This window comes from Ascaphus truei, chromosome 8, assembly GCF_040206685.1.
Source record: "Ascaphus truei isolate aAscTru1 chromosome 8, aAscTru1.hap1, whole genome shotgun sequence".
Taxonomy (NCBI): domain Eukaryota; kingdom Metazoa; phylum Chordata; class Amphibia; order Anura; family Ascaphidae; genus Ascaphus; species Ascaphus truei.
In genome coordinates, this window is record NC_134490.1 from 33,529,061 (window position 1) to 33,552,299 (window position 23,239).

General features: G+C 46.5%; 1 protein-coding gene across 2 annotated transcripts; it reads right to left on the minus strand.

The window, feature by feature from the left end:
- Nucleotides 1-1,803: 1,803 nt before the first annotated feature.
- On the minus strand, nucleotides 1,804-22,032 carry NCLN (nicalin). 2 transcript variants are annotated; one of them, XM_075611271.1, is made up of 18 exons: nucleotides 21,688-22,031; nucleotides 19,559-19,749; nucleotides 18,315-18,459; nucleotides 17,601-17,695; nucleotides 16,483-16,563; nucleotides 15,308-15,411; nucleotides 14,844-14,932; nucleotides 14,347-14,486; nucleotides 13,757-13,935; nucleotides 12,579-12,666; nucleotides 12,454-12,492; nucleotides 11,470-11,633; nucleotides 11,125-11,178; nucleotides 10,508-10,586; nucleotides 9,575-9,630; nucleotides 7,221-7,290; nucleotides 6,401-6,500; nucleotides 1,804-2,014 (listed from the first exon to the last, which is right to left on the minus strand). In XM_075611271.1, the coding sequence occupies exons 1-17, from the start codon at nucleotides 21,860-21,862 to the stop codon at nucleotides 6,459-6,461; spliced, it is 1,791 nt and encodes a 596-aa protein (XP_075467386.1). In that variant the 5' UTR covers nucleotides 21,863-22,031; the 3' UTR covers nucleotides 1,804-2,014; nucleotides 6,401-6,458. The 2 variants fall into 2 exon arrangements, with proteins under 2 accessions (XP_075467386.1, XP_075467385.1); XM_075611270.1 differs by lacking the exons at nucleotides 1,804-2,014; nucleotides 6,401-6,500 and adding an exon at nucleotides 6,564-6,638 and having other exon boundaries at nucleotides 21,688-22,032.
- Between the last annotated feature and the right edge of the window lie 1,207 nt (nucleotides 22,033-23,239).

Below are 23,239 nucleotides of genomic sequence, written 5' to 3' on the forward strand. Positions count from 1 at the left end.
ATATATGAATTGCAGCAAATACAAATTTGTGAGCACATTCCCATGTCTCAGACAGGTCTGCAACCAGTGGCGTAACTCCGCCTTAAGGGGCCCACGTCGGCATGTGATATCGTGTCGCCATAACGATGCAGCGTCACATGACACCGCAACATCATGGAGGAGGGCTGTTGTGTCAGAGGCCCTGCTCTCTCTAGCAATGTCTCATCGCTGTTGGTCAGAACACAGGACCTCTCTAACCGCTTGGGTGGTGGGGTCATCAGGTGTCCAGAGGAAGGGTCCGGACTCCTTTCAGGCCCCTCTCCCTCCGTGTTGGGGCCCCTGAGACGTTCCCGGGCGTCCTGGGTGGTAGTTACGCCACTGCCGGCAATCCTGCCTTTCCCCATTATCTCTTAGCGTAGTTCTTCCACTGCAGCCAGGAGTTCTGGGAAATGACATGTAAATGAGCAGTGTCACCTTTTGCTTCAAATCTATTTTAACATGGATCCCTGTAAGCTTATGCCTGACGTATTACACAGCTTTTCAGCACAGCCTGGGTTAAAGAAGTGCATAGTCGGTAACCCTACTCACAGACAGCCGTTTCGACCTCTTGTGTCTCATCAGTGTGAGACTGGTTATACTGGCTTTGCAATTTGAAGCTGGAATTGTTTCCCAAAGAATGTCTGATCTGTAACCTCAGCTCAAGTGAAGTAAATGACTAGTGCTAACAACTACCCAGTGATACCCAATGTGCAGCTTACCTTCCCAGCACTCAGGGGAGCCGTAGGGGGTGGGCAGAAGGAAAAAACACGGGAAGTGCCCCACTGCCCCAGAGATCAAATGAGGCAGAACTTCGGGTTGAAGGTAAAATAATAATAATAATAATAATAAAATACATCTAGATCTGGGCAACTGAAGTAAAAAAAATACTAACATATACCCGTGCAACGAAGATGAAAGATTTATCTAGTCTCTCCGTATTATGCGGCCACGAGCGTCGTCAACCCCACAATATGGTAAGAAAGGGAATGTCCAAACATTCACAGCCAGGGAGAAAGGAGAACAAGTGTACAGTGCAGTTTGTGGGTATTAAGATGTTCAACTCTTATGTATAAGGTAAGGCAGGGGCGCTCAACACCCCCCCCCCCCTCCCAAACAACAGGTCAGGTTTTCAGGTTATCGCAGCTTCGGCACAGGTGACTCAATCAGTGGCTTCCTGTTTTAGCCACTGTTTGAGCCACCTGTGCTGTAGCTGGGATATATATATATATAATTATTATTTTTAAGAACATATATACCAGAGGGGCACACTATCCTTTTTAAAGAACATATATACCAGAGGGGCACACTATCCTTTTTAAAGAAGATATATACCAGAGGGGCACACTATCCTTTTTAAAGAAGATATATACCAGAGGGGCACACTATCCTTTTTAAAGAACATACTGTATATACCAGAGGGGCACACTATCCTTTTTAAAGAACATATATACCAGAGGGGCACACTATCCTTTTTAAAGACGATATACAGTACCGGAGGTACCGTTACACTACTGATCAAGTATCCCTATGTGAGTGCATTACCTGATACGTAAGCATTTGAAATCTTAATATACTATATACTTTTCCCGTTTGTGCACCAGAGGCTATTTTTGACACTGACACACACACATTATCCTGTCAGCCAAAGGGTCTCATTTAGCACCTATAAATGTCAGCTGTGCTGCTTGAAAAGAATTGTGCATTGTTGGCATTAAGGGCGATGCCATCCTTTTAATACGGTGTGTATAAAATTGTTGTTCAATAAAAACATATATACTTCACACAAGAAATCGACTTTCTTTTTATTAAAAGCCTGCATGGATCGCAACAGTTTATAAAATCCATACTCCTCGAGAGGCCTGGCAACGTCACTGGATTTGGGCCCCTCTGATAGGGAAAGGGTTATGCTTCTCTCTCTAGAGGTTTTTCGTTGCCGTGTCCACGTCGGGAATTAACTCTTTCAGCTGGTTCCACTGATCGGGGGATAAGGCTTTACCTGGAATATAAGAGCAAAACGCAAGCCTAGTCTTACAATGCCTGTGCCACCATCATTAGCCCTCCCCAAAAACAGAGTCCCACCGTAAGATCACAGCAGAGAGGAAAATATTCTGGATGACCTGTAATTATTCATGCTCCCAGAACGCTCACTGGCCAAGCCTGCAAATAGCTGCAGAGCAAAGAGGCCGTTATCTGAGTGTAACCTTTTAAAATGTCATCAGTAGAAGTGATCAGGGTTGTTAACATCAGGACAGGACCACGAGATTTTTATATGGGAATAGCAGAACTCTCTCCCCATCACTACCTCCTTCTCTTCCCATCACTACCTCCTTCAAGACCCGCCTGAAAGCTTGCCTTTACAATCAAGCATTTCTCTAGGTCTGTAACATGTATGTAACATGTACATGGGACCCACTGAATGTGCTCTATCCCTTTCTAGATGTGCGTTATCAATTCTGTGCTTCCATGTACCTTTTTCTGTCCCTGAATGTCTCCCATCATGTCACTTAGATCGTAAGCTCTTCAGGGCAGGGACTCCTTTTCTCCCACTGTCTATTTTTTGTTTGTAGAAATTCGTGGATGGCGGTGCAACTGCCTTGGAAAAAAAAGCGTGGGACAAGAGATTGCAGGGTACTGGGTACAAAAGTTTATTGGCACATAAAAAAACAGCACAGCAAGCACTCTATGCTGTTTTTTATGTGCCAATAAACTTTTGTACCCAGTACCCTGCAATCTCTGGTCCCACGCTTTTTTCCAAGGCAGTTGCACTGCCATCCACTAATTTCTGCATCTTATACTCCTTCGGTAGGAGCCCGCCCAACAGCACCTGGACCTCCAGCAGATAATTCATGTGAGTTTACTCCTATTTGCTATTCAGTTCATCCAATTTCACTGCATCATTGTACCTTTAGCCAGTGACACCCATACAAGATATACCTATTCTAAAGGTTAGTGGGAGTCCACACAGAGTGGCTTTTAAGGGTCTGAAAGTGACATTGCTGATCGGAAGGTCTGATTTTAAGCATGCTGCTTTTTTCTGGAAAGACAATTGTGATATAAGGACATATTTATACATGGACGTTCCCTGTGAGCATTGCATAGGAGTTATTTCTCCTATTCTATTTTTTGTTTGTAATGCCCTACATGTATTGCTGTTTCCTGTATATGGTCTTGTACAGCCTCTCTGTAAAATACATCTTACATGGTGGGGAGACTATGGCAATGAAAGGGTTACACAACGCAGGGTGCTTTTGCTCATGCTGTACACAAGTCGTGAAAAGAGCCTTTGATCCAGTTTGGTAAGATGGAATGAGTGTATATACCCCGGGACTATATACCCCGAGCTTGACCGGCACTATTAGGGCCCTTCAGAAAAGCCCCACACAGAAAACATGAATAGTTTTGATCTTTTAATGCAATGACCCGTCTTCCTCTTTTTTTCAACTCAAAATACAATATAATCTGCACTGGCTCTAAACGGATTATCCAAAACAAACAAATAAATAAATAAAAACACAGCTTAACAAAAACAAAAAACACACACACAACCGTACAAATATCTCCAGTAATAATCTCCTGCGAGCCGCAGGGATCAGCAGTGTATTACAGAGCAATGCAAATATATAACATGCAGAACAAGGCATGGGGGAAGTCATAAAAATGTGGGCTTTGTAATAAAGCGCACAAAAGAAAATCAGAGATATGTGACTGTAGAAAACTAGACAACCCTTAAATATTGTACATACAAAAACAATCATTTCAGGTGGCGCTCTTCTGCCTCCTGGTGGCTACTTGTGTAATTACCTACCCTCCTGGGTTTGGTCTGACTCTCCTTATTTATGTACATAAAACTACACCAGCGTCTGGCTCCTTAAGGCAGAAACCTTCATATAGGAAACATGTGCTTATTAAAGGGACACACAGCACTCTGACCCTAGACTAGGTGCCAGAGGTCACAGGATAGTTTACAAGTTATATGAATGGTATACAGACTAAAGGTGAATTATTTTCTGCAAAGGAAATAAGGTTTCTAATACTAGTTTAATTTAAATATACTGTAGGTAATCCAGATTTGCAGTATGTTGCAGGCCCCTCCGGTTAGGCCCGTAATCTGTGTGAACGCTCGTGCACGTGACGCACACTTTTTGTGTGTACGGTCCGTGCTGCTGTGAGCGACGCGCTTGTATTGTCATTTATTTATTTTTTCTTAGTAAATTAGACCTATATATCCTGAGGGAAAAGTAACAGGGACACAGTATATTTTCAATCTAGCCACCCTTTAGTTTACAGCGGGGATATCTGTAGTTACTGTTTGCAGCATGTTCTTATACAGGGGATATCTGTAGTTACTGTTTGCAGCATGTTCTTATACAGGGGATATCTGTAGTTACTGTTTGCAGCATGTTCTTATACAGGGGATGTCTGTAGTTACTGTTTGCAGCATGTTCTTATATACACAAACATACACAGACACAGACACAGACACAGACACAGACACAGAGCGGTAGCGGCGCGAAAACATAGTTTTCAGAGTCTTCCGCCACAATCGCCCGGCTCCACACTCACTGCCGTGCGCTGCCCTAGCATACAATGGCTGGCTAACCACAGCCAATTGTAAGTGCCGCGCGCGCACGGCGCAGCAAGCGTGCCCACTATATTACAGGCCTTAGAAGGGGTTATGGGCTACAATACAATACACCATTTGCTTACATGGGCAGTAAGGTCTTATGGAAGAGCACCCTTTGTAAATATGGACCTCTATGTCTTAGGGCTGCTACAGAGCGGTCAGCCTCCACGGGACGAAATCAGTGCGATTTGGGAGGATATCAATGGAAGAGTATTGAATTTGTATTGGTGAGACAGCTATTTTTTCTTAATATTTTTTTACTGCACGGAAACCACAAGGGGGTTTGCCTGGAGCTGAACCCCATTAATGTTTAGCTCTGGGAACCTCCCAGCTCCCGAGACCCTTACTGGTGTAGTTATTGCTGCCTGTGCTCCCACCAGGTAAATCTAAATGGCCTTGAAAACCCACGGGCCAATAAGAAGCCGCTACATCAGTGGTTACTGCTTCCTATTGGACGGCCAACTAAATCCCTTTAAATGTACAGGAAGTAACGCCAGCAAAGTCACTCGTTGGTTTCCCGGGGTCCTGTAATCTGAAAATAAATTGGTTACGTTCTGGACGACACCACGGTTCCCATCCTATGAAAAAAAGGGGGGGTTGGTTAGGCGGTATTGGCACTTGAAGTCTGTAAGACTCGGTACCTTTATGGAAAACTACACATAGAATCAGGGAGAGCTACTACGTCAGCTGCTAGTGTGAGGATGGCAGGACAGGAGAGCTCTGCAGGTACGGGTAAGGATGCATAGGTGCAACCACAGCTAAACAATTGTGGGAGGGGCCCCATGAGTGATATTTGGTCCCCCCCATGGTCTAATTTTAGGACCGAAACATTGGATTTCTTGTGTCATACACTTTGTTTGATTCACTTACCTGCAATGTGCTGCTGCTTCTACTTCGATCCACGGAATGTAGGTGAAGTATTTGTTTATTGGAGTGCACTCACCAATTTATGCCCAGGAGATTATATATATATATATATATATATATTTTTTTTTTTTAGACATCATACGTTACGAGCAACGAGGATGGCAAGGAGGAGACTGCACTCAGTAGGGGATCAAATAAAATAATATATTTGATATATAGCACACAGAACCGACGTTTCGATCCAAAAAGGGGGGGCTTCCTGAGGGGGGGGATGCTGTGTGGATCAAAACGTTGGTTGTGTGTGCTATATATCAAATATATTATTTTATTTGATCAACTACTGAGTGCTGTCTCCTCCTTGCCATCTTCGTTGCTGGTAACGTATGCTTTATTTGTCTTATGGGACAAGCACCAGGCCAATTATATCACCATTATTGGAGTGCCGGCTACTATCTAAATACATCCATACACACATACATATACACACACACACACACACACACACACACATACATATACACACACACACACACACACACACACATACAAAATCACATGCACACCCTAACACCTCCGTCTCTCTTCCTCTAGATCCTCACAGGAGGGGCTCCCCGTACCCCTGTGGCTGCTACTTCCTTCTCACTGCTTAGGGGAACCGCTGATCTCTCCCCTACTCAGTACCAGTGCTGAGAACGGTCAGCTGCAGGCAGCACGAAGACGACGGGAGAGAAGGTCCCACGGCCACTGCAACCAAGTTCAGGGTGGAGGGGGACACGGTCAGACGGACATTAGAAGTTACCTAAAATGTTATGTGGGGGGATGCATTACCCCCCTCGTTTGCGCCTATGTAAGGCTGTTGGTTGGCACTGCAGGTGCTGGGTAGTGCTGTACCTGATACATGCTCTCCTCTGTCTGCGCACTTCTTGTGCCCGAGGTGGAGCTCTGACCTTCATGCTCCGTTTCTCCCCACAGGGCTGTATTGCAACCTCTTCTGCAATATAAAATGCAATGTGTGAGACCCTCTGATGGTCCGAGGCTCACAGCATCTCTACATTTCATGCTTGCGTCGTTAATCATGCGTCTTAAACCTGACGCACATCGTTAGCCAGGGAGCACTCTGATGCAAAAACTAATATAAAAGAAATGATGGACAGAGATGCAGTTTGACCAATACCATTATAATCTGTGCATCACTTTACTCTTCTCCAACTCCTCCTATTGGCCCTACAAAATCCTATTGCCCCATATAACCGCTCCCTATAACTCCCCCTATTGCCCCATATAACCGCTCCCTATAACTCCTATTGCCCCATATAACCGCTCCCTATAACTCCTATTGCCCCATATAACCGCTCCCTATAACTCCTATTGCCCCATATAACCGCTCCCTATAACTCCTATTGCCCCATATAACCGCTCCCTATAACTCCTATTGCCCCATATAACTGCTCCCTATAACTCCTCCTATTGCTCCATATAACTGCTCCCTATAACTCCTATTGCCCCATATAACCGCTCGATATAACTCCTATTGCTCCATATAACCACATCCTGTAACTCATCTTATTGCTCCATATAGGAATTGCGCCTTATAATATCCCATTGCTGCATATAGCCGCTCACTATAACTCCACTTATTGCCCCATATAACTGCTCCCATTGATACTCCCCAGATCCCAGGGTTATTATATCTCACTGATAATGCGCTAACCTTGACAGTCTCGGTGTCCGAGTCTCGATCTGACTCTGATGAGCTGAAAGTCCTGCAGTATTTGGGCATTCTGGAAGATAAAGCTCTGAATGTGAGTGCTCACTCTGCACACAGGGGGAGAGGCGGGCGCTATCGGGTGCTTCAGTCACAGTGCATCACGGTGTCCGATTATCGAGTCTTGTGGCAAGGCAGTCCCACTCATTACAGGGCTTCCACTCACTTGAAGGTAGTCTCGCTCACCGGATGAATCTCACTCACAGGAAGACATTCACTAATAGACTCGTTAATTTGCTGTTGTATAATTCATTGGGAGTGTCCCTGCTGTCACCCAAGCGATTTGCAACCTTGCTACGGTCATTATTTGATTCTGCTGTATCATGCTGTTACCCTGCCCAGTGTCACTCTTCTGTCACCCTGCATTGTGTCACAGTGACCCTTCTGCTGTGCCATCCTATTACCCTGCACGTGTCACTGTCACTATGCTGCTGTAAAACACAGTCACTCGGCTGCTGTGTGTCATTGTGTTATCCCTCTGCTTTCCCTGTCGCCTCGAAGCGAAACACGGTATTTGGGGGGTGGGGGATTGTAAAAACTGTTATAGTATAGCTATATTGGGGGTGGTATAGTAATAGCGGTCCCTGGGGTATTAGTGAGGGTGATCTCTAGGGGTGGTGCTTGGACTTGGGAGTTATAGGTAGGTGCTAGACCACATTGTTGGGTGCTATAGTGGGGAACTAGATGCCATATTAGGAGTTAAACAAAATATTAGGGGTGTTATAGTGGAAACTAGAACCCATATTAGAGGTGTGTGTGTTCCTTTAGGCCCTACATTAGGGGTGTTACAGTAAGGGAGTCTCTAGGTCCAACATTAGTGGGATAGTTGAGGGGGACAGACTAGACCTTAAATTAAAGGTATTACAGGGGTGGGTGTGGGGTGAATCACACCCCATCTTAGGGGTGGTACAGTGAAGGGGACACGAGGCCCAATAGTATGGGTGTTATACTAGGGGGTGCTAGACCACATTGTATGGGTGCTATAGTGGGGGACTAGACACCATATTGTGGGTGCTATAGTGGGGAACTAGAACCCATATTAAGGGTTATAAGGAGGGGGGAAACATGACAACCATATTAGGGTCCCAATATTCTCCAAGGCAGTATTATCCAGACGTGTCAGGTTCCGCGTGCTGTAGAACACACAGTCTATCAGGAACTTGTCAGGTTCCACGTGCTGTAGAACACAGTCTATCAGGAACTTGTCAGGTTCCGCGTGCTGTAGAACACATAGTCTATCAGGAACTTGTCAGGTTCCGCGTGCTGTAGAACACAGTCTATCAGGAACTTGTCAGGTTCCGCGTGCTGTAGAACACACAGTCTATCAGGAACTTGTCAGGTTCCGCGTGCTGTAGAACACACAGTCTATCAGGAACTTGTCAGTTTCCGCGTGCTGTAGAACACACAGTCTATCAGGAACTTGTCAGGTTCCGCGTGCTGTAGAACACAGTCTATCAGGAACTTGTCAGGTTCCGCGTGCTGTAGAACACACAGTCTATCAGGAACGTGTCAGGTTCCGCGTGCTGTAGAACACAGTCTATCAGGAACTTGTCAGGTTCCGCGTGCTGTAGAACACACAGTCTATCAGGAACTTGTCAGGTTCCGCGTGCTGTAGAACACAGTCTATCAGGAACTTGGACACAATCCCTCGTTACAAGTGACTGAGGGATTAACCAATCGGTACTGAAGCTACCGCATCCCACCCATTTAGGAGCTCAGACTATGTTGCCCCACCCATCGTTTTCCCCGTATTTTTCTAAATAAGCCCCAGATTCATTCACATTCTAAGCAAACACTTTCTTGTTCTTTATTTCCTTAATTGTTCTCTGTTCATCATAATCCATCAAACCCTCGTATTCATTAAATAACCTTAGTGATTCAGGGCAAAAATAACAGGGATCAGTGCATGAGTATAAAATAAAAAAAAGACAAATAGAAAAAGGCAAAGTAGGGATCCCTGGCATTATAAATAATCATTCCCTATCCTTTCACCCTGAGTACCCGTAGCGAGAGGGGGCCCTCCTTTCAGGGGCGGCAGAGTGGTGTTCAGGAAGTTGTCCACTCATACACCAGCTTTATGGCACATAAGCCTTCCCTGCACTCTGCAGCTTATTAGTTGATACTGTTGTTGAGATCCATGCGAGGGACGGAGGGATTTAATTCAGCGATTCACTCTCCCCTCCCCAGAGAAACAGGAGGGGCGCGATGGTAAAGAAAGATGAGGGGACCCCCACACCCCCCCAGATCCCACGTGGAAGAGCCTCTGCAACGAAGTAAAATCGGAATAACGGTGTCCTCACGCCTGTTTGGGCTTCCAGGAAACTCTCTGCACTAGTTTGTAAAGGAGACCAAAGTTCTAAGGAAAAAAAACAAACAAAAAAAAAAAGGGAAGACATTGAGAATGAGAACAATCGGATATTAACCCCTTTGTTTCCAGGGGCCCGCATTTCATTTTCCAAATTCACCCGTGTTATTTATTGTACTGACGCATCTGCACTTTTTGTTCATTTATTTATTTATTTCGGTGCGCATTCCTTTTGTCTATAAAATCAGGACTCCTCATAAATAAAAGAAATCGTTTTCCAGAAGTGACCAGCCTGGGTCATTGCCGAAGAAACAAAGTCTGAAGCCAGGTCACGTCATAGACAAAGCACGTTGCTGTAACTATGCCCCAAACCCATTCACCAGGTCAGGTTGTGCCGATCTACTCCCTGGCTCTTCATTTCTTGCAAACATTTTGCTTATTTGTTGGCGTCAGCTGCTTTACTTTTTTTTTAAAATATATATATATCTGAACCTTTGTTCCGTGCCCTCCCCCCCCCACCTCCCCACTGGACACAAAATGGCAGGGTGGGGGTGGGGTCAGAGTTTGGCTCAGCGACCAATAGAAAAACCCTGACATTATTGGGAGACTGCACCGCCATGTTTGTAATCTCTCTCGGGAACAGAGGGTACCGGCTGCTTTAATGACAGAGCACTGGGGCCATTTTAAACGTCCCTGGGAGGCAAGTACAGAATTTATAACAAGCAGCAGCAAAGACGCTATAGGAGGTAAGGAGAATGGAACTGCATATATATATATATATATTTTTTTTTTTTTTTTAAATCGCCGCTTTAAATAAAAACACCAATCAAGAAGAACTACCCATTAAACAGCTGTAGTGTCAGCATGCATGCAAAGACAAATACAAGGGACACCCTGGTTCAATAGCTGCTCTGCTCTCCTTTATTACCTGTACTGCAATGTAGGATACGCCGAGGTAAGCTGCTATGCATAGAGCCAGTAGTAGGTCAAATATAGCTGGCTTCACCCTGCAGCAATCATGGGAGAGAGCAAGAGTCAAAATTAAATCAGCCACTAGGACCCCAAAAACAGACCCTGTAGGTCAGTGGTGGCCAACTTCAGTCCTCAAGGGCCACAAACAGGCCAGGTATTAGGGATATCCCTGCTTCAGCAGAGGTGGCAGTCATTTTGACTGAGCCACCTGTGCTGAAGCAGAGATATCTTTAAAACCGGTGGCCCTTGAGGACTGGAGTTGGCCACCTCTGCTGTAGATACTCCCAACATGCCCCTCTGTCCCTGTAAAATAAGCACAGGGACACCCTCACTGTGCTCATTGTAATCAATGCACTCGGATTATGAAAATATCTGCAATTTAAAGTTAATAATAGGCTTGAAAAAAATGGAGCGGGCCAGGGGATTGCTCAAGCGTTTTCTTTGCATCCGGGTTGTAATGACGGAGACATTTATTAGCGTCAGGCCTCTCCAGCACAGGAATTAACCCTGCAGCCAGCAGAGGAGAGAGAAAGAGGAGTCAAAACAATCAGCAGCTATGGCGTTTGTCCTCACCTGTATGCATTCATTGTCTGTTTCAACTGGTCGTAAAACAGAAACTCTGGGTCACTGCGGAGAAAAAGGAGAGGGTCGTCAGACAGACGGACACAAAGAGACAAACAGTAGGAAGAGGGCCAGCCATCCACCTACTCAAAAATCAAGACCTGGCTGGACCCTTACTCCCCCACTCAACTAATCGGATACTGGACTCACCCCAAAAAGCTCACCAGTGCCCAGGCCAGTACACCTGGGCCCCAAGCAAACTTCTCAGCAGGCCTGCACATACATATTTATCTATGTATACACAAACTTGTGCGTACACGTGAGCGCTCAGATCCTGACCCCTCCTATTTCGCTCACCGTTTATCGGCCTTGAAGTGATGCAGTTTGATGTCCTTTAGGTACCGGCTCATGTAATACTCCAGAGTGCTAAGTACAGGGCTGTCCTTATCCACCAGCTGGGCAGCCCGGGGCTGGCTCGTCAGCCAGTGCATCACCGCATCCAGCTGCTCCCTCTGGATCCGCTGCAGCGAGGGACAGGAATTGGAGCCCTGTCCGTGTGCGCCAACACAGCACAATCGCTTCCACCGACTATAACTACACTCAGCTGTGCAGTGATACTGAGCATCTCTACACACTTCCAGTACTCTGATAAAGGACACGCTGAGCCATGCAGTGATGCAGAGTATCTCTCTATACTTCAACCACTCTAATAATGAAGAAGCTTCACTGTATAATGCTTCAGAGTATCGCTCTACCCTTCCAACCCCGATGATAAATACAGTGCTCCTATAGCGACGCTGAGCAGTGACTACATCATACACTCCCAGCCCAATAATGAACATGCTACACTGTATAATTATGTTGAATATCCATACACTGCCAACCCCCTGTACTGTAATAAGCACAATACACTATAATCATGTGGAGTATCTATACACTTCCATCACCCAGATAACGAACATGCTGCGCTATATAATGATAATGGGTATCTACACACTTGCAGCCTCCCACATAGCGCTTTCATACAGATACAGCTTAAACTGAAGTTGAGAGCACTCTAAGTCATTACTAATCCATCTGCCTTCTGCTTCTCCTGGAGCAGCACAAACTGGTTCATACCCCTTTCTTCTCCGCCTGAAGCGTTACATGGCAGCAGTGAGGAAGAGGTGGATCTGTTCTGACCCAGAAGATGGATTATTAATGAATCTCAGAGGACTGCCTGCCTCTGGGGTCATCCCAAGTCACACACGGTCACTGCCTCCGCAAGGTCACATCATTCTAGGTTTGTCAATAGATCTCAGGCGGTCACATCCTTAGACTTGTGCCGCCCGCTCTTCTTACCATCTGCTCTGTGAAGATCTGCAGGTCAGACGGTGCACCCTGTGAGATGACAGCAGACTGTGAGTGAGAGGAGACACTAGACGGAGAGGGTGTTGGGGGGGAGGAGGATAAAAGATAAGATTTACCTTCTCTGTCATGTTGTAAATGACTCGCGTCAGAGCCTCTGCAAGAATACGGGTGTTACGCATCAGAACCTGAGTATCCACTTTCGACCTGCAGAGGGGGGGTGGGGGTGGTGTGGAAGGAGTGTGATGAGGGGTGGGGGGGAAGAGTATTGATATAACAATATATAAACTTGATCTATACTCTTACATATACCTTCTCAATGCACACATTCACTTTACCATTTCTCCATCACAAATATCTCTCTCTCTCTCTCTCTCTCTCTCTCTCTCTCTCTCTCTCTCTCTCACACTCTCTATGCATCCACTCATGTACCATGTTTTAGGGACACTCGGCTGAGCTTGGTAATTCACAAATAGTTAATAAAGCCTTGGGGTGTCCCAAGGAGAGGGTGCACAGATGCCTCCCTTTGAAGTCACAGCTACATTTCACCTTGTGCGTGAGAAATGCTCTGCACGTTATTAGATGTATTACAGGCCATTCTGTATACTGTAGTACACACACACACACAATCCCAGCAAGCTTTAACCCCTTCTCTATAGTACATGGGGAACCTCTGCAGAATACAGGGGTAACAAAGGCCCTAACACACAGGCAGAGATGGATGAATGTGTCAAAGGTCGTCACGCAAACTTTCAGACCAGCTTTTCTAGTTCTTCGTTCATTTGGGCCTTTAGCTATTCCAAAAGCATGGAAAAGCCTGGAAAAGCATGGAAAAGTACACAAGGCCCAGATCCACAAAAATTCGCTACAACAAAACCCCAATATGGGTTTTGGAGGAGAGATAGACCCAGAAAGATGAAAGTAACTACCAAGCTTCATATATTTATAAAAAAACATGTGACCGCTTTATTCTTAAGATTTTTTTTTGTACAATCAAATAAATATGTAAAAAAAAAAAGCCATATTTTTCAAAGCGCAAAAAGTCAAAACGTGCGACGGAATGCCATTCGCCCGTCTCGACACACTGCCGGGTATCCAGAAACTGCCCAATATATAGAGGGTTCTCGGCACTACATATCCCACTTCACAGGTCAGCAACTACCCTGCTTCTTCTCTTGCCTGGGTTGTGGCGTTGAACTTTTTTTTTTGCCTTTGCCCACGGAGGATGTGAAAACGGTAAGGCGACACAAGGCCCTATAACGCCACACAGTGCAACGCACGGCAGGGCTTTCTTCACCTGAGGTCCAGGACGCTGTTGCGGTGGCCACTATGGTGGCTGTCGAGGTGTGAGACGGTGAAGGAAGGCAGGCGACGGATGGCGAAGCGCTCGTGCTCCCACGCCAAGGTGTCCTCCGCCAGGTTGATCTTCTTGTGCACCATGGAAAACTTCACCTCGGGGAACTGGCTGGAAACCACCTGTACGAGGGGAGGAAGCCAAAAACCAGGAGGAACTTCAGTACGCAAACCCTCATCGAATAAAACCACGTGTGTGTTGTTGGGTGATAATAGTAATACTAATATTATAACGCTACTAATAATGACAATCAATCTTTTTTTTTCATTTTGTAAGCTGTATTTTGTTTAGTGGTATTGTACAATATAAAACTACAACTCCCAGAATCCCCGGCAGCTAAGTAAAGGGACAGGGTGCACAGATAAACCCAAAGACCAGTGCAGAATAATGCTGGGAATCATAGTTTGTTAGGACGCGTTCACTGCCTGGAGAACTGCAATGGATTGGGTTACAGGAACCTTTGGCATTGAAGGGATTAAAGAGGAGTACGGCCAATAATCTGCACTCCTCTCCACCCCACAACTCATCATTACCGTCTCCAGTTCCTTGAGGAAGGTGTGCTGTAGGGTGCCCTCTTTGGGGGGTTTAGAGACGTGGAGGTGAAGCCCGTCTTCTCTCCCTACGGAGTCCAGACATAGAACGAACGCCACGTTATCCTGCAGGAGGCTGGAATCTGAAACCAGAGGCAGAGCCACGTCAGAGGGGGGTGCCAGAGGCAGAGCCACGTCAGAGGGGGGTGCCAAAGGCACAGCTGTCTCAGAGGGTTCAACGCCAGAAGCAGAGCTGGGTAAGACTGCGCTTATAGTGCCGGCGACAGCAACGTCAAAACAAATGCATTGCCGCCATTGTGTGCACTATAGCCTTAGAGGGGGGACGCCAGAGGCAGAGCCGCACCAGAAAAGGGGGGAGGGAGAGAGACGCCAGAAGCAGAGCCGTGTCAGAGGGGAGTGAACCCTCTCTACCCTCCACTATTTCTCCCCCTCCCTCTTAACAATATGGCGTTGCTGCTGCACAGTATAAGCCTTCATACCGGTATGGTCCAGATGTTCTTCTAGCCACCTTTTGGTCCCCTGATAATTAAACTTCCCTCCTCCTGATGCGAAGAACAGCAGGTTGTACCTGTGCATGGAAGACAAGAGAGTTAGAGGCAGGCAGCCCCCTATTTAAAACCCGCTCAAAATGTTACTGTATTTTTACCCTTTAGCTGCCAGCAATGCATTATGGAGAAGCCTCTGGCAGGGAAAGGGTCACAGGGAAAAATTGCACACGATCTATTGTGACTGTGTGCATGTTTAAAGCTATTACCAGAAATAGGGGTTCCTCATGAGCTGATCCACGGACGCCTGACCTCAGAGAACCTCCTGATTGGAGCGTGATGAGCTGCTTTGCCCACCAAGAAAAAAAGGGAGGGGGGGAGGGAGGGGGGAAGAAGAGGGGGAAGGAGGGCAGGGACAAGTCACGCAAAAGGGGTCACAGGCTGTCGTGATCTCTTACCCAGCGTGTGTGCGTTTGTATGTGTAGAGCCGGGAGAAAAGACGTGCCAGTTCGAGGAAAACGGCAAGCCCGCTACCGTTAGAGTCTGCTCCGTACGACAGCCACTGCAGGGAGAAAGAGAGAGAAAGAGAGAGAGAGAGAAAGAGAGAGAGCGAGAAAGAGAGAGAGCGAGAAAGAGAGAGAAAGAGAGAGAGAGAGAGAAAGAAAGAGAGAGAGAGAAAGAGAGAGCGAGAGAGCGAGAGAAAGAGAGAGCGAGAGAAAGAGAGAGCGAGAGAAAGAGAGAGCGAGAGAAAGAGAGAGCGAGAGAAAGAGAGAAAGAGAGAGAGATAAAGAGAGAAAGAGAGAAAGAGAGAGAAAGAGAGAGAAAGAGAGAGAAAGAGAGAGAAAGAGAGAGAAAGAGAGAGCGCGAGAGAAAGAGAGCGCGAGAGAAAGAGAGCGCGAGAGAAAGAAAGAGAGAGAGAGAGAAAGAGAGAGAAAGAAAGAGAGAGAGAGAAAGAAAGAGAGAGAGAGAGAGAAAGAGAGAGAGAGAGAGAGAGAAAGAAAGAGAGAGAGAAAGAGAGCGAGAGAAAGAGAGAGCGAGAGAAAGAGAGAGCGAGAGAAAGAGAGAGCGAGAGAGCGAGAGAAAGAGAGAAAGAGAGAGCGAGAGAAAGAGAGAGCGAGAGAAAGAGAGAGCGAGAGAAAGAGAGAGCGAGAGAAAGAGAGAGCGAGAGAAAGAGAGAGCGAGAGAAAGAGAGAGCGAGAGAAAGAGAGAGCGAGAGAAAGAGAGCGAGAGAAAGAGAGAGCGAGAGAAAGAGAGATCAGCACATAGCTTTGCGGCTTCAGTCCATTTGGGTGCAAGAGAGGGCGGAGAAATTCAAACTTCTAGCTAATGTATTGCCACAGGGGATTGGCACGCCATCACATTTATATACACGGTTAGTAAATGACATTAAACATCACATGTCCGTTTGAGGAAACGCTGCAGGAGTTCAGGTACCACATGGTATGGATATCATTAACCTGTACGCTGTCAGAGAGCCTGCAACGGCAGCCAAGTGATCCTGACGGAATTCATGCCTCCCCGACGCATGGACATTTGGGTAAATTGGGGACTCGGCTTTCAGGACTTAAATGTGAGAAGCTCAGAAATTCAAACCGCTCCAAACGAAAACACAAAATTCCCTTGTTACACTTACAGGGGCCACTCCGAAGGAGTCGTAATGCGCCACGATCACGATGGTGGGAAGATCTTCAGATCCAAGACCCGCCAGACGCCCCTAGAGGGAGGCAAAAGGACAGCATTAGTTGGAAAAGCACTCCCCCCGTGTCACCAACGGTCATTCATTGCAGTGCAATAGTCAGGCACCACAGTACAGAAACTTCCGCTGACTTGAAACTTCCGACTGGCACTCTCAGTAACCCCCTTGCAGACAATGTAACGAGAGTTGGGAATTTCTTGCCCAAAGAGCTTAAACTCTAATTAGGAAGAGGAATAGAAATACAACAGAATTACATATATTATAAATCGAACTGGCTCAATATTCATAGGTGCTGCGGTGTGTGAGCGATCATGGCATCATGATAGCAGACAGGAGCGGAGCGCTTGCGTATACAAATCGTTGAGGTTAGCATTCATATGCAAGGTTATTAGAACGTGCAAGAATGCCGTTATCTCCAAGGACAGAACAGCTGCATAAAAAAAAACTCTGGATTTTATCATTGAAAGTATGAAAACAGAACCCAGAACCAAGCACTTTGCCTTGGCCGTTCTAAAGAAGCAGCCACTGAAACAAACAAAAAAACCCCAGAGGAAATCAGCAACAGCCGCCATCTTTAATAAGTCCAGCGAGTGTTATTTTAACCTAAATTTAAGAGCTATATGGTATTGGTATTGCCTTTTCCAAAGCGGTTTTTATTGTTTAAACCGTTCAGGAGAATAAAAAAGGTTTTTGAAATAACAGGTGTCCGGGGGGTTAAAATTGAGCTTTCCCTAGAGCCCAGTGCCTTCTAAAAGGTTATTATGGTAATGTCAGGGGCAGAAGAATAAGAAAGTCATGTGTTATTTTTGGGGGGGGGGGGGGGGGGTTATTTAAAAAATTTTTTTTTTTTTTTTTTTTTAAAGAGCAGGAAATGCTTATGGGGCGAGATACTAACATTATAGGAGTCAAATTTAAATACACTTCTGTAGGAGGTGGGGGGGGGGGGGGGGGGCAGTTTGCCGCTTTAACAACACTTTGCTATTTCACAAGAACCCATCACACCCTCACCCAGTTCCTTCTCATGTTATCACACGTTACGGAAAGGTTACACCCACCTCAATGCTGGTCATCAGCCAATCGCTGACTGCCTTACTCTGCGCTCCGCTGGTCACCATCTGAAAGCCATTGGCGGTGGCCGTGTGAAGAAGAACTGCATGGAGAAGAGTGGAGTGTGTCTGGGTCTCCTGCACAGCATCACTGGACCAATTCCTCTCATCACAGCACCGTGTAACCCCTTCCCTGCCTCCAACCTGCCTAGGACCGTGTAACCCCTTCCCTGCCTCCAACCTGCCCAGCACTGTGTAACCCCTTCCCTGCCTCCAACCTGCCCAGCACCGTGTAACCCCTTCCCTGCCTCCAACCTGCCCAGCACCGTGTAACCCCTTCCCTGCCTCCAACCTGCCCAGCACCGTGTAACCCCGTCCCTGATGCCAACCTGCCTAGGACCGTGTAACCCCCTCCCCTGCCTCCAACCTGCCCAGCACCGTGTAACCCCTTCCCTGACGCCAACCTATCCAGCACCGTACAACTAGTGTATCCCAACCTGGAGAGATAGGAGAGGCATACACACTTGGGGGTGGTGGGAGAGGGCACTGGGAACCATAGGTGTGCCACTTCCCTGCCTCCTACCTGCACAGCATTGTGTACTGTAACCCCTTCCTGCCCTGTGCTACGTAGCATAAACTGTCCTAATTACATAGTTACCCGCTGAGCATCATGCAGTCCAATCCCTTCCATGCCCCCTAGAGTTGTGCCCCTCTAGAACTCACCTTCAGCCGCCGAGGAGGACCCTTGGTTTGCGGAGGCCGCAAGCGTCTGCTCGTATATGGAGATCAGCTCCGCGTCTTCGACCGCGAAATACACGGGCACCGGCGTCTCCATGGCGAGTATCTCTGGCTCGATGTCCATGAATTGCTGGGGAGGGAGAGTTACCAGGTGTCCAAGTCAGTGAGCACAGAGGCTTATTAACCCTGCTACACATTACATGGGGGGCTACACTACAAGACCCAGGCCACGACAAATCAAATAACTGCAATGTCCTTCGGAACTTCCCAGGAACCAGATGACTTTGGTTTGTGACAGATTTCAAACACTGGAAGAAAGACTGCAGTGCACCGAGATACATGACTAATCCTCCTGGCCGCTGCTTCCCCGGCAGCGGCAGAAACCTGGCTTCTTCCTCTGTAAAATGCCAAGTGAAGGAGAGAGGCGGGATGCCCAGACCCGGAGAAGCAGCAGCCAGGAGGTTTAGCAAACTATTTCAGTGCGCTGCAATAATCACATCATCAAACAAAGATGGCTGCCTCCTGTGTGCCAGAGTGGCCTGCAGCACATTGCTTTGCATCGTGACGAGGGCCTTTTTCTGGGCAGACTACTTCATGCATTAGATTTTTAGTGCTTCATTTACTTTATTGTGCCAGATACAGAGCTTTTTGCATATTCAGCATCACGCGGTGAAGTGGGCTGGCCTTTAAAGTGGGCTTGAATCACGGCGTCAGATATCCTTGAGACGTTGGGCAAAAGAACATTATTTCCTTATGCCCGAGGCAACTAAATTAGAATGTAAGCTCTTTGCGACAGGGAAGCATTGTGTGGACAAAAAATTCTATGTACAGCGCTGTGTACGCTGTCAGCGCTATAAAAGAAGGAAAAAAAGCTCTGGAAAGTTAACATCCTGCAGATTGTTTACTCCAGTCCTCAAGGGTCACCAACAAGTCAGGTTTTAAGGATGTCCCTGCTGGTGGTTCAGTCAACGACTGAGTCACCTGTGCTGAAGCAGGGATAGCCTTAAAACCTGACGGTGACCCTTGAGGACTGGAGTTAGCCACCCCTGGTTTAAAGACTGATAGCAACTAAAGGAAGAGACGGTTGAGTCAATATAAACACACAGCAAGATATTAACCCCTTCACTATCAAAGGGGACTGGTCACCCCTGGCAGCAGAGGGGTAAAGATAGAATAGCAAAGAGAGGAAGGGCTGGGTAAAAGATGGAGTCCCGTGAGGCCCCTCTCACCCGGACTATGTCCTGCGGCAGCGCTGCCATGTCTGCGGGCAGGATTATCACCACAGCCCCCGCAGATTGGCGCAACGCTTTCTGGTACTGCTCGAAGGAGAAGTTCGCCAGCCGCATCAACACACAGCGCCGGCTCAGGACATCCGCCTCCACCGTGCGCGCCTCTGTGTTCAGCACCGAGTTTCGGGTTCCTGCGAGGGGAGAGAGGAAAAAGACCACCTGTCACTTCGGCATGCAAGCGTCTCCACGCATACATAGTACAGTGACTGATGCATTGGTCCCACATTTATATAGTTATAGATAGAGATATACACACACACTATATAGATAGATCTCACTGAACATAGCTCTGGCCCTGCCAGTCGTAATGTTGCATGTCACAGTACATAGATGTGTGTATGTGTATACATACATATACAGCTGTATATATATATATATATATATCCCACTGACAGCAGCTCTGGCCCGATGGTTGTACTGCTTATTGTCACAGTATACAGGCGTATGCAATACACAGGACTGTAGCTCTGGTCCTACAGGTCGGACTTCATGGCGGTGTATGTATATGTAAGCGTATGACTGAAGATGTAAGAAATGTAACGGTTATATAGTTAAGAAAACTATAGAAAATAACAAATATTTAAAGGAGATGAAGCAGCGATTTATAATTGGAAAAAAGCAGTGGGGTCTATTAGGTGTGTAGGGTATATAAGAGAAGTGTGTGAGGGGCATGGGGGATATAATAGACACGTGTACAGTTTTTTGATCTGAAACATTTACGAGAATGCCACATCGACCATTATTCTACATTAAGATGCAAGCAAGATACTGTAAGGATTACCAAGGAGACACCATGTCACCAAAGCTTTTCACAGCAACACTTCAATAGTTCAAATTAAATTGGTAAGAAATGATTCAATACCATGGTGAATACTTAAAATTACTGACTTATTTATGCCAAAAGTCCAGTAGATTTTTAGCAACAAAATCAGAGAATCTCAATATGAATCTTAGCAAGACCAAAATAATCATAATTGGTTTTTTTCTTGTATAGCTCTGACCCTGTACGCAACACTGTATGTTTAATTTTTTTGCAGGTGGATCCATGGAGCTTACAATCTTTTTTTTTGGTGCCTGAGGTACAGGGAGATAAAGTGACTTGCCCAAAGTCAGAAGAAGCTGACACTGGGAATGAATCAGGCTCCCCTGCTTCATACTCAGAGTAATTGTTTTCAGAGTCAGCGCTTTTACTCACCGAGCCACTCCTCTCGCGCGTGTGTGTGTGTGTGTATATATATATATATAAATAAAATGGGCCAACTCTACAACGATGTAAACAAATAGAATACAGCAAGAAGTTGAAAACTAGGTCTAAATTTGCCAGCACGTACCAATGGATGGGAACCTTTCAAATGAAATAAAAAGGAGAATGAAGATGGGATGGAGCACATTTAAAAGAAACAAGACAATCTTTCAAGGGAACCTTCCACTGTGTCTCAAGAGGAAAGTGTTAGGCTACTGCCCCAGTATTTACTGCTGCACGTGCGCCTGGCGACCTGTGCACAGTTAAAAGCCGCAATCGGTAGTCTGTAGAGGAGCGATGGGATGCGTGGGGGCGGGCCATGACAGGTGGGCACGGCCATGGCATAGCATATCTGCCCTTCACTTTGCGCGCTCACACACACACTGGAGCCTGCCCCAAATTGGGCTGTGGTGTGTGGTGCGCACGCACCGCAGCGGCCACTGGGGATCTGGCCTTAGCCTTAGTGTATTCTGGCCGTGTTCACACGTGGATGTAAAACTTTGACCCTAAATGTTAAGATAATTCAGAAGCTTCAGATAACAGACCCTGCAGGTCATACTGCTTCTGGTCACAGAGAATATATATATATATATATATATATATATATATATATATATATCACTGACCATAGGTCTGGCCCTGCAAAGTATATAGCTGTCACAGTATATACCACTGACCGTAGGTCTGCCCTGCTGGTCATACTGCTGCAGGTCACTATATATCATATAGCTGTATATATATACTGCATCACTGGCCGTAGCTCTGGCTCTGCTGCTCATACCGCTTCATGTTAGTGTATAGATGTATGTTTATTTAGATCACTGACCGTAAGTCTGGCCCTGCAGGTCATACTGCTGCATACGGTACACGGTGAACTCGTGTGCGGCCTCGGCCTGTAGCGGGGATACGAGAAGTAGCACGGCCGGGATGAACACGATGAAGGTGAGGGGAAGGGAGGCCTTCAGCATGTTATCAAACATTTCGCCAGCTTCTTCCAGCATCCTGCCGGTCTGGGGGGGAGCTGCTAGAGGGGAGACAAAGTTCAGGGAGCCGACACAATGACAGGGCCGCGAGCACTGACAGCTTCCTTGCACAAGAGGTCCTGCAGGCGTTGCACAGACGCCAATCGAGGGGTCCTGCAGGCGATCCAGAGACGCCTATCCAGGGGTCCTGCAGGCGATCCAGTGACGCTTAACGAGGGGTCCTGCAGGCGATCCAGAGACGCCTAACGTGGGGTTATGCAGGCATGTCTGTAGTTTCCTATTTCTTGCAGCTGCTCTAGGGCCTTGCGTACACCCGTACTGTACTACAGATATCGATCGCCATCTTGGTACACCTTATACCATCGCAGAGACGCACCCGCATAATATCCATGAGACCGCTGACCGGGTATTTTAATTCACTTTGTGTAGCGTACCGGGTCCCTGGGTTGTTATATTAGTATCAGACCTGCAACATTGTGTCACATTGCTATTTGCAGCAGGCGCTTCTAAATATCCTAAACTGGGGTCGTCAATTAGCCTTATTTCCCAATACCACCTCATGGTGCACTCCCTCCACCTTATGTAGGGGATATTTAGGAGTCTTCAAATATTCATTTTTTTCTACATAAATAATTGTTACTGGCAGTAATGTTGACAGCCATTTCCTCTGGGAATTCTGGGAGTTATAGTCCATATGACCTACAAATGACATCTACAAAGGATTGTGGGGATTGTAGTCCCTCAGAGAAGCAAACACCTGCAAAGTGCTACACTGTTTTGGTTATCGTTTAACTGTAGCTTATAATCATTTGGTTTTACCTTGCAGTCAAACTTAGTTTTATTAATTGTATGTGCATTTAAAATTATACAAACCGAGGAGTAATTAATTAAGTAATAATCCCCGAAGAACAGGGCATTACTGGACAATAATGCCCTGGCTGGAAGAGTTGAAGGCTCGAGGCGAAGCCTAGGGACTTTAACCCAGCCACGGCATTATTGGCCAGTAATGCCCTGTTCTGGTCTGAGGGTATTAAATAAATTGGTAAATACATTAAACCACCTCTATATACACTTACACTGCAGCTATCTAGATCCACACACTGCCACCCCCTCTGTGTACACACACACACACACACACACTGCAGCTCTATACACACACACGCTTTTTCTGCATCCAGACTTATATTTTGTGATTTTCCTCTATTAGCCAATTCTATCAGATCAAAGATTCGTCGGGTGTTATCCGCTGCTTGCCTACCTTTAATAAAGCCGACTTGATCTGGATGTATCAGTCTGGGCAGGATCTGACTCAGTCTGTTGGCCAATAATTTGGCGTAAATTTGAACATCGGTGTTGATCAGGGAAATTGGCCTATAACTTTTACAATCCAGCGGA

Bases quoted from the DNA above. Each gene is read 5' to 3' on its own strand.
- NCLN (XM_075611270.1), bottom strand. From the start codon at position 21,862: ATGCTGGAAGAAGCTGGCGAAATGTTTGATAACATGCTGAAGGCCTCC. The intron at 17,696-18,314 runs GTGAGTTCTAGA...TTCTCCATGCAG, and splicing joins GTCCTCCTCGGCGGCTGAAG to TTCTTCTTCACACGGCCACC. The intron at 16,564-17,600 runs GTGGGTGTAACC...GCCTCCCTCTAG, and splicing joins GGCTGATGACCAGCATTGAG to GGGCGTCTGGCGGGTCTTGG.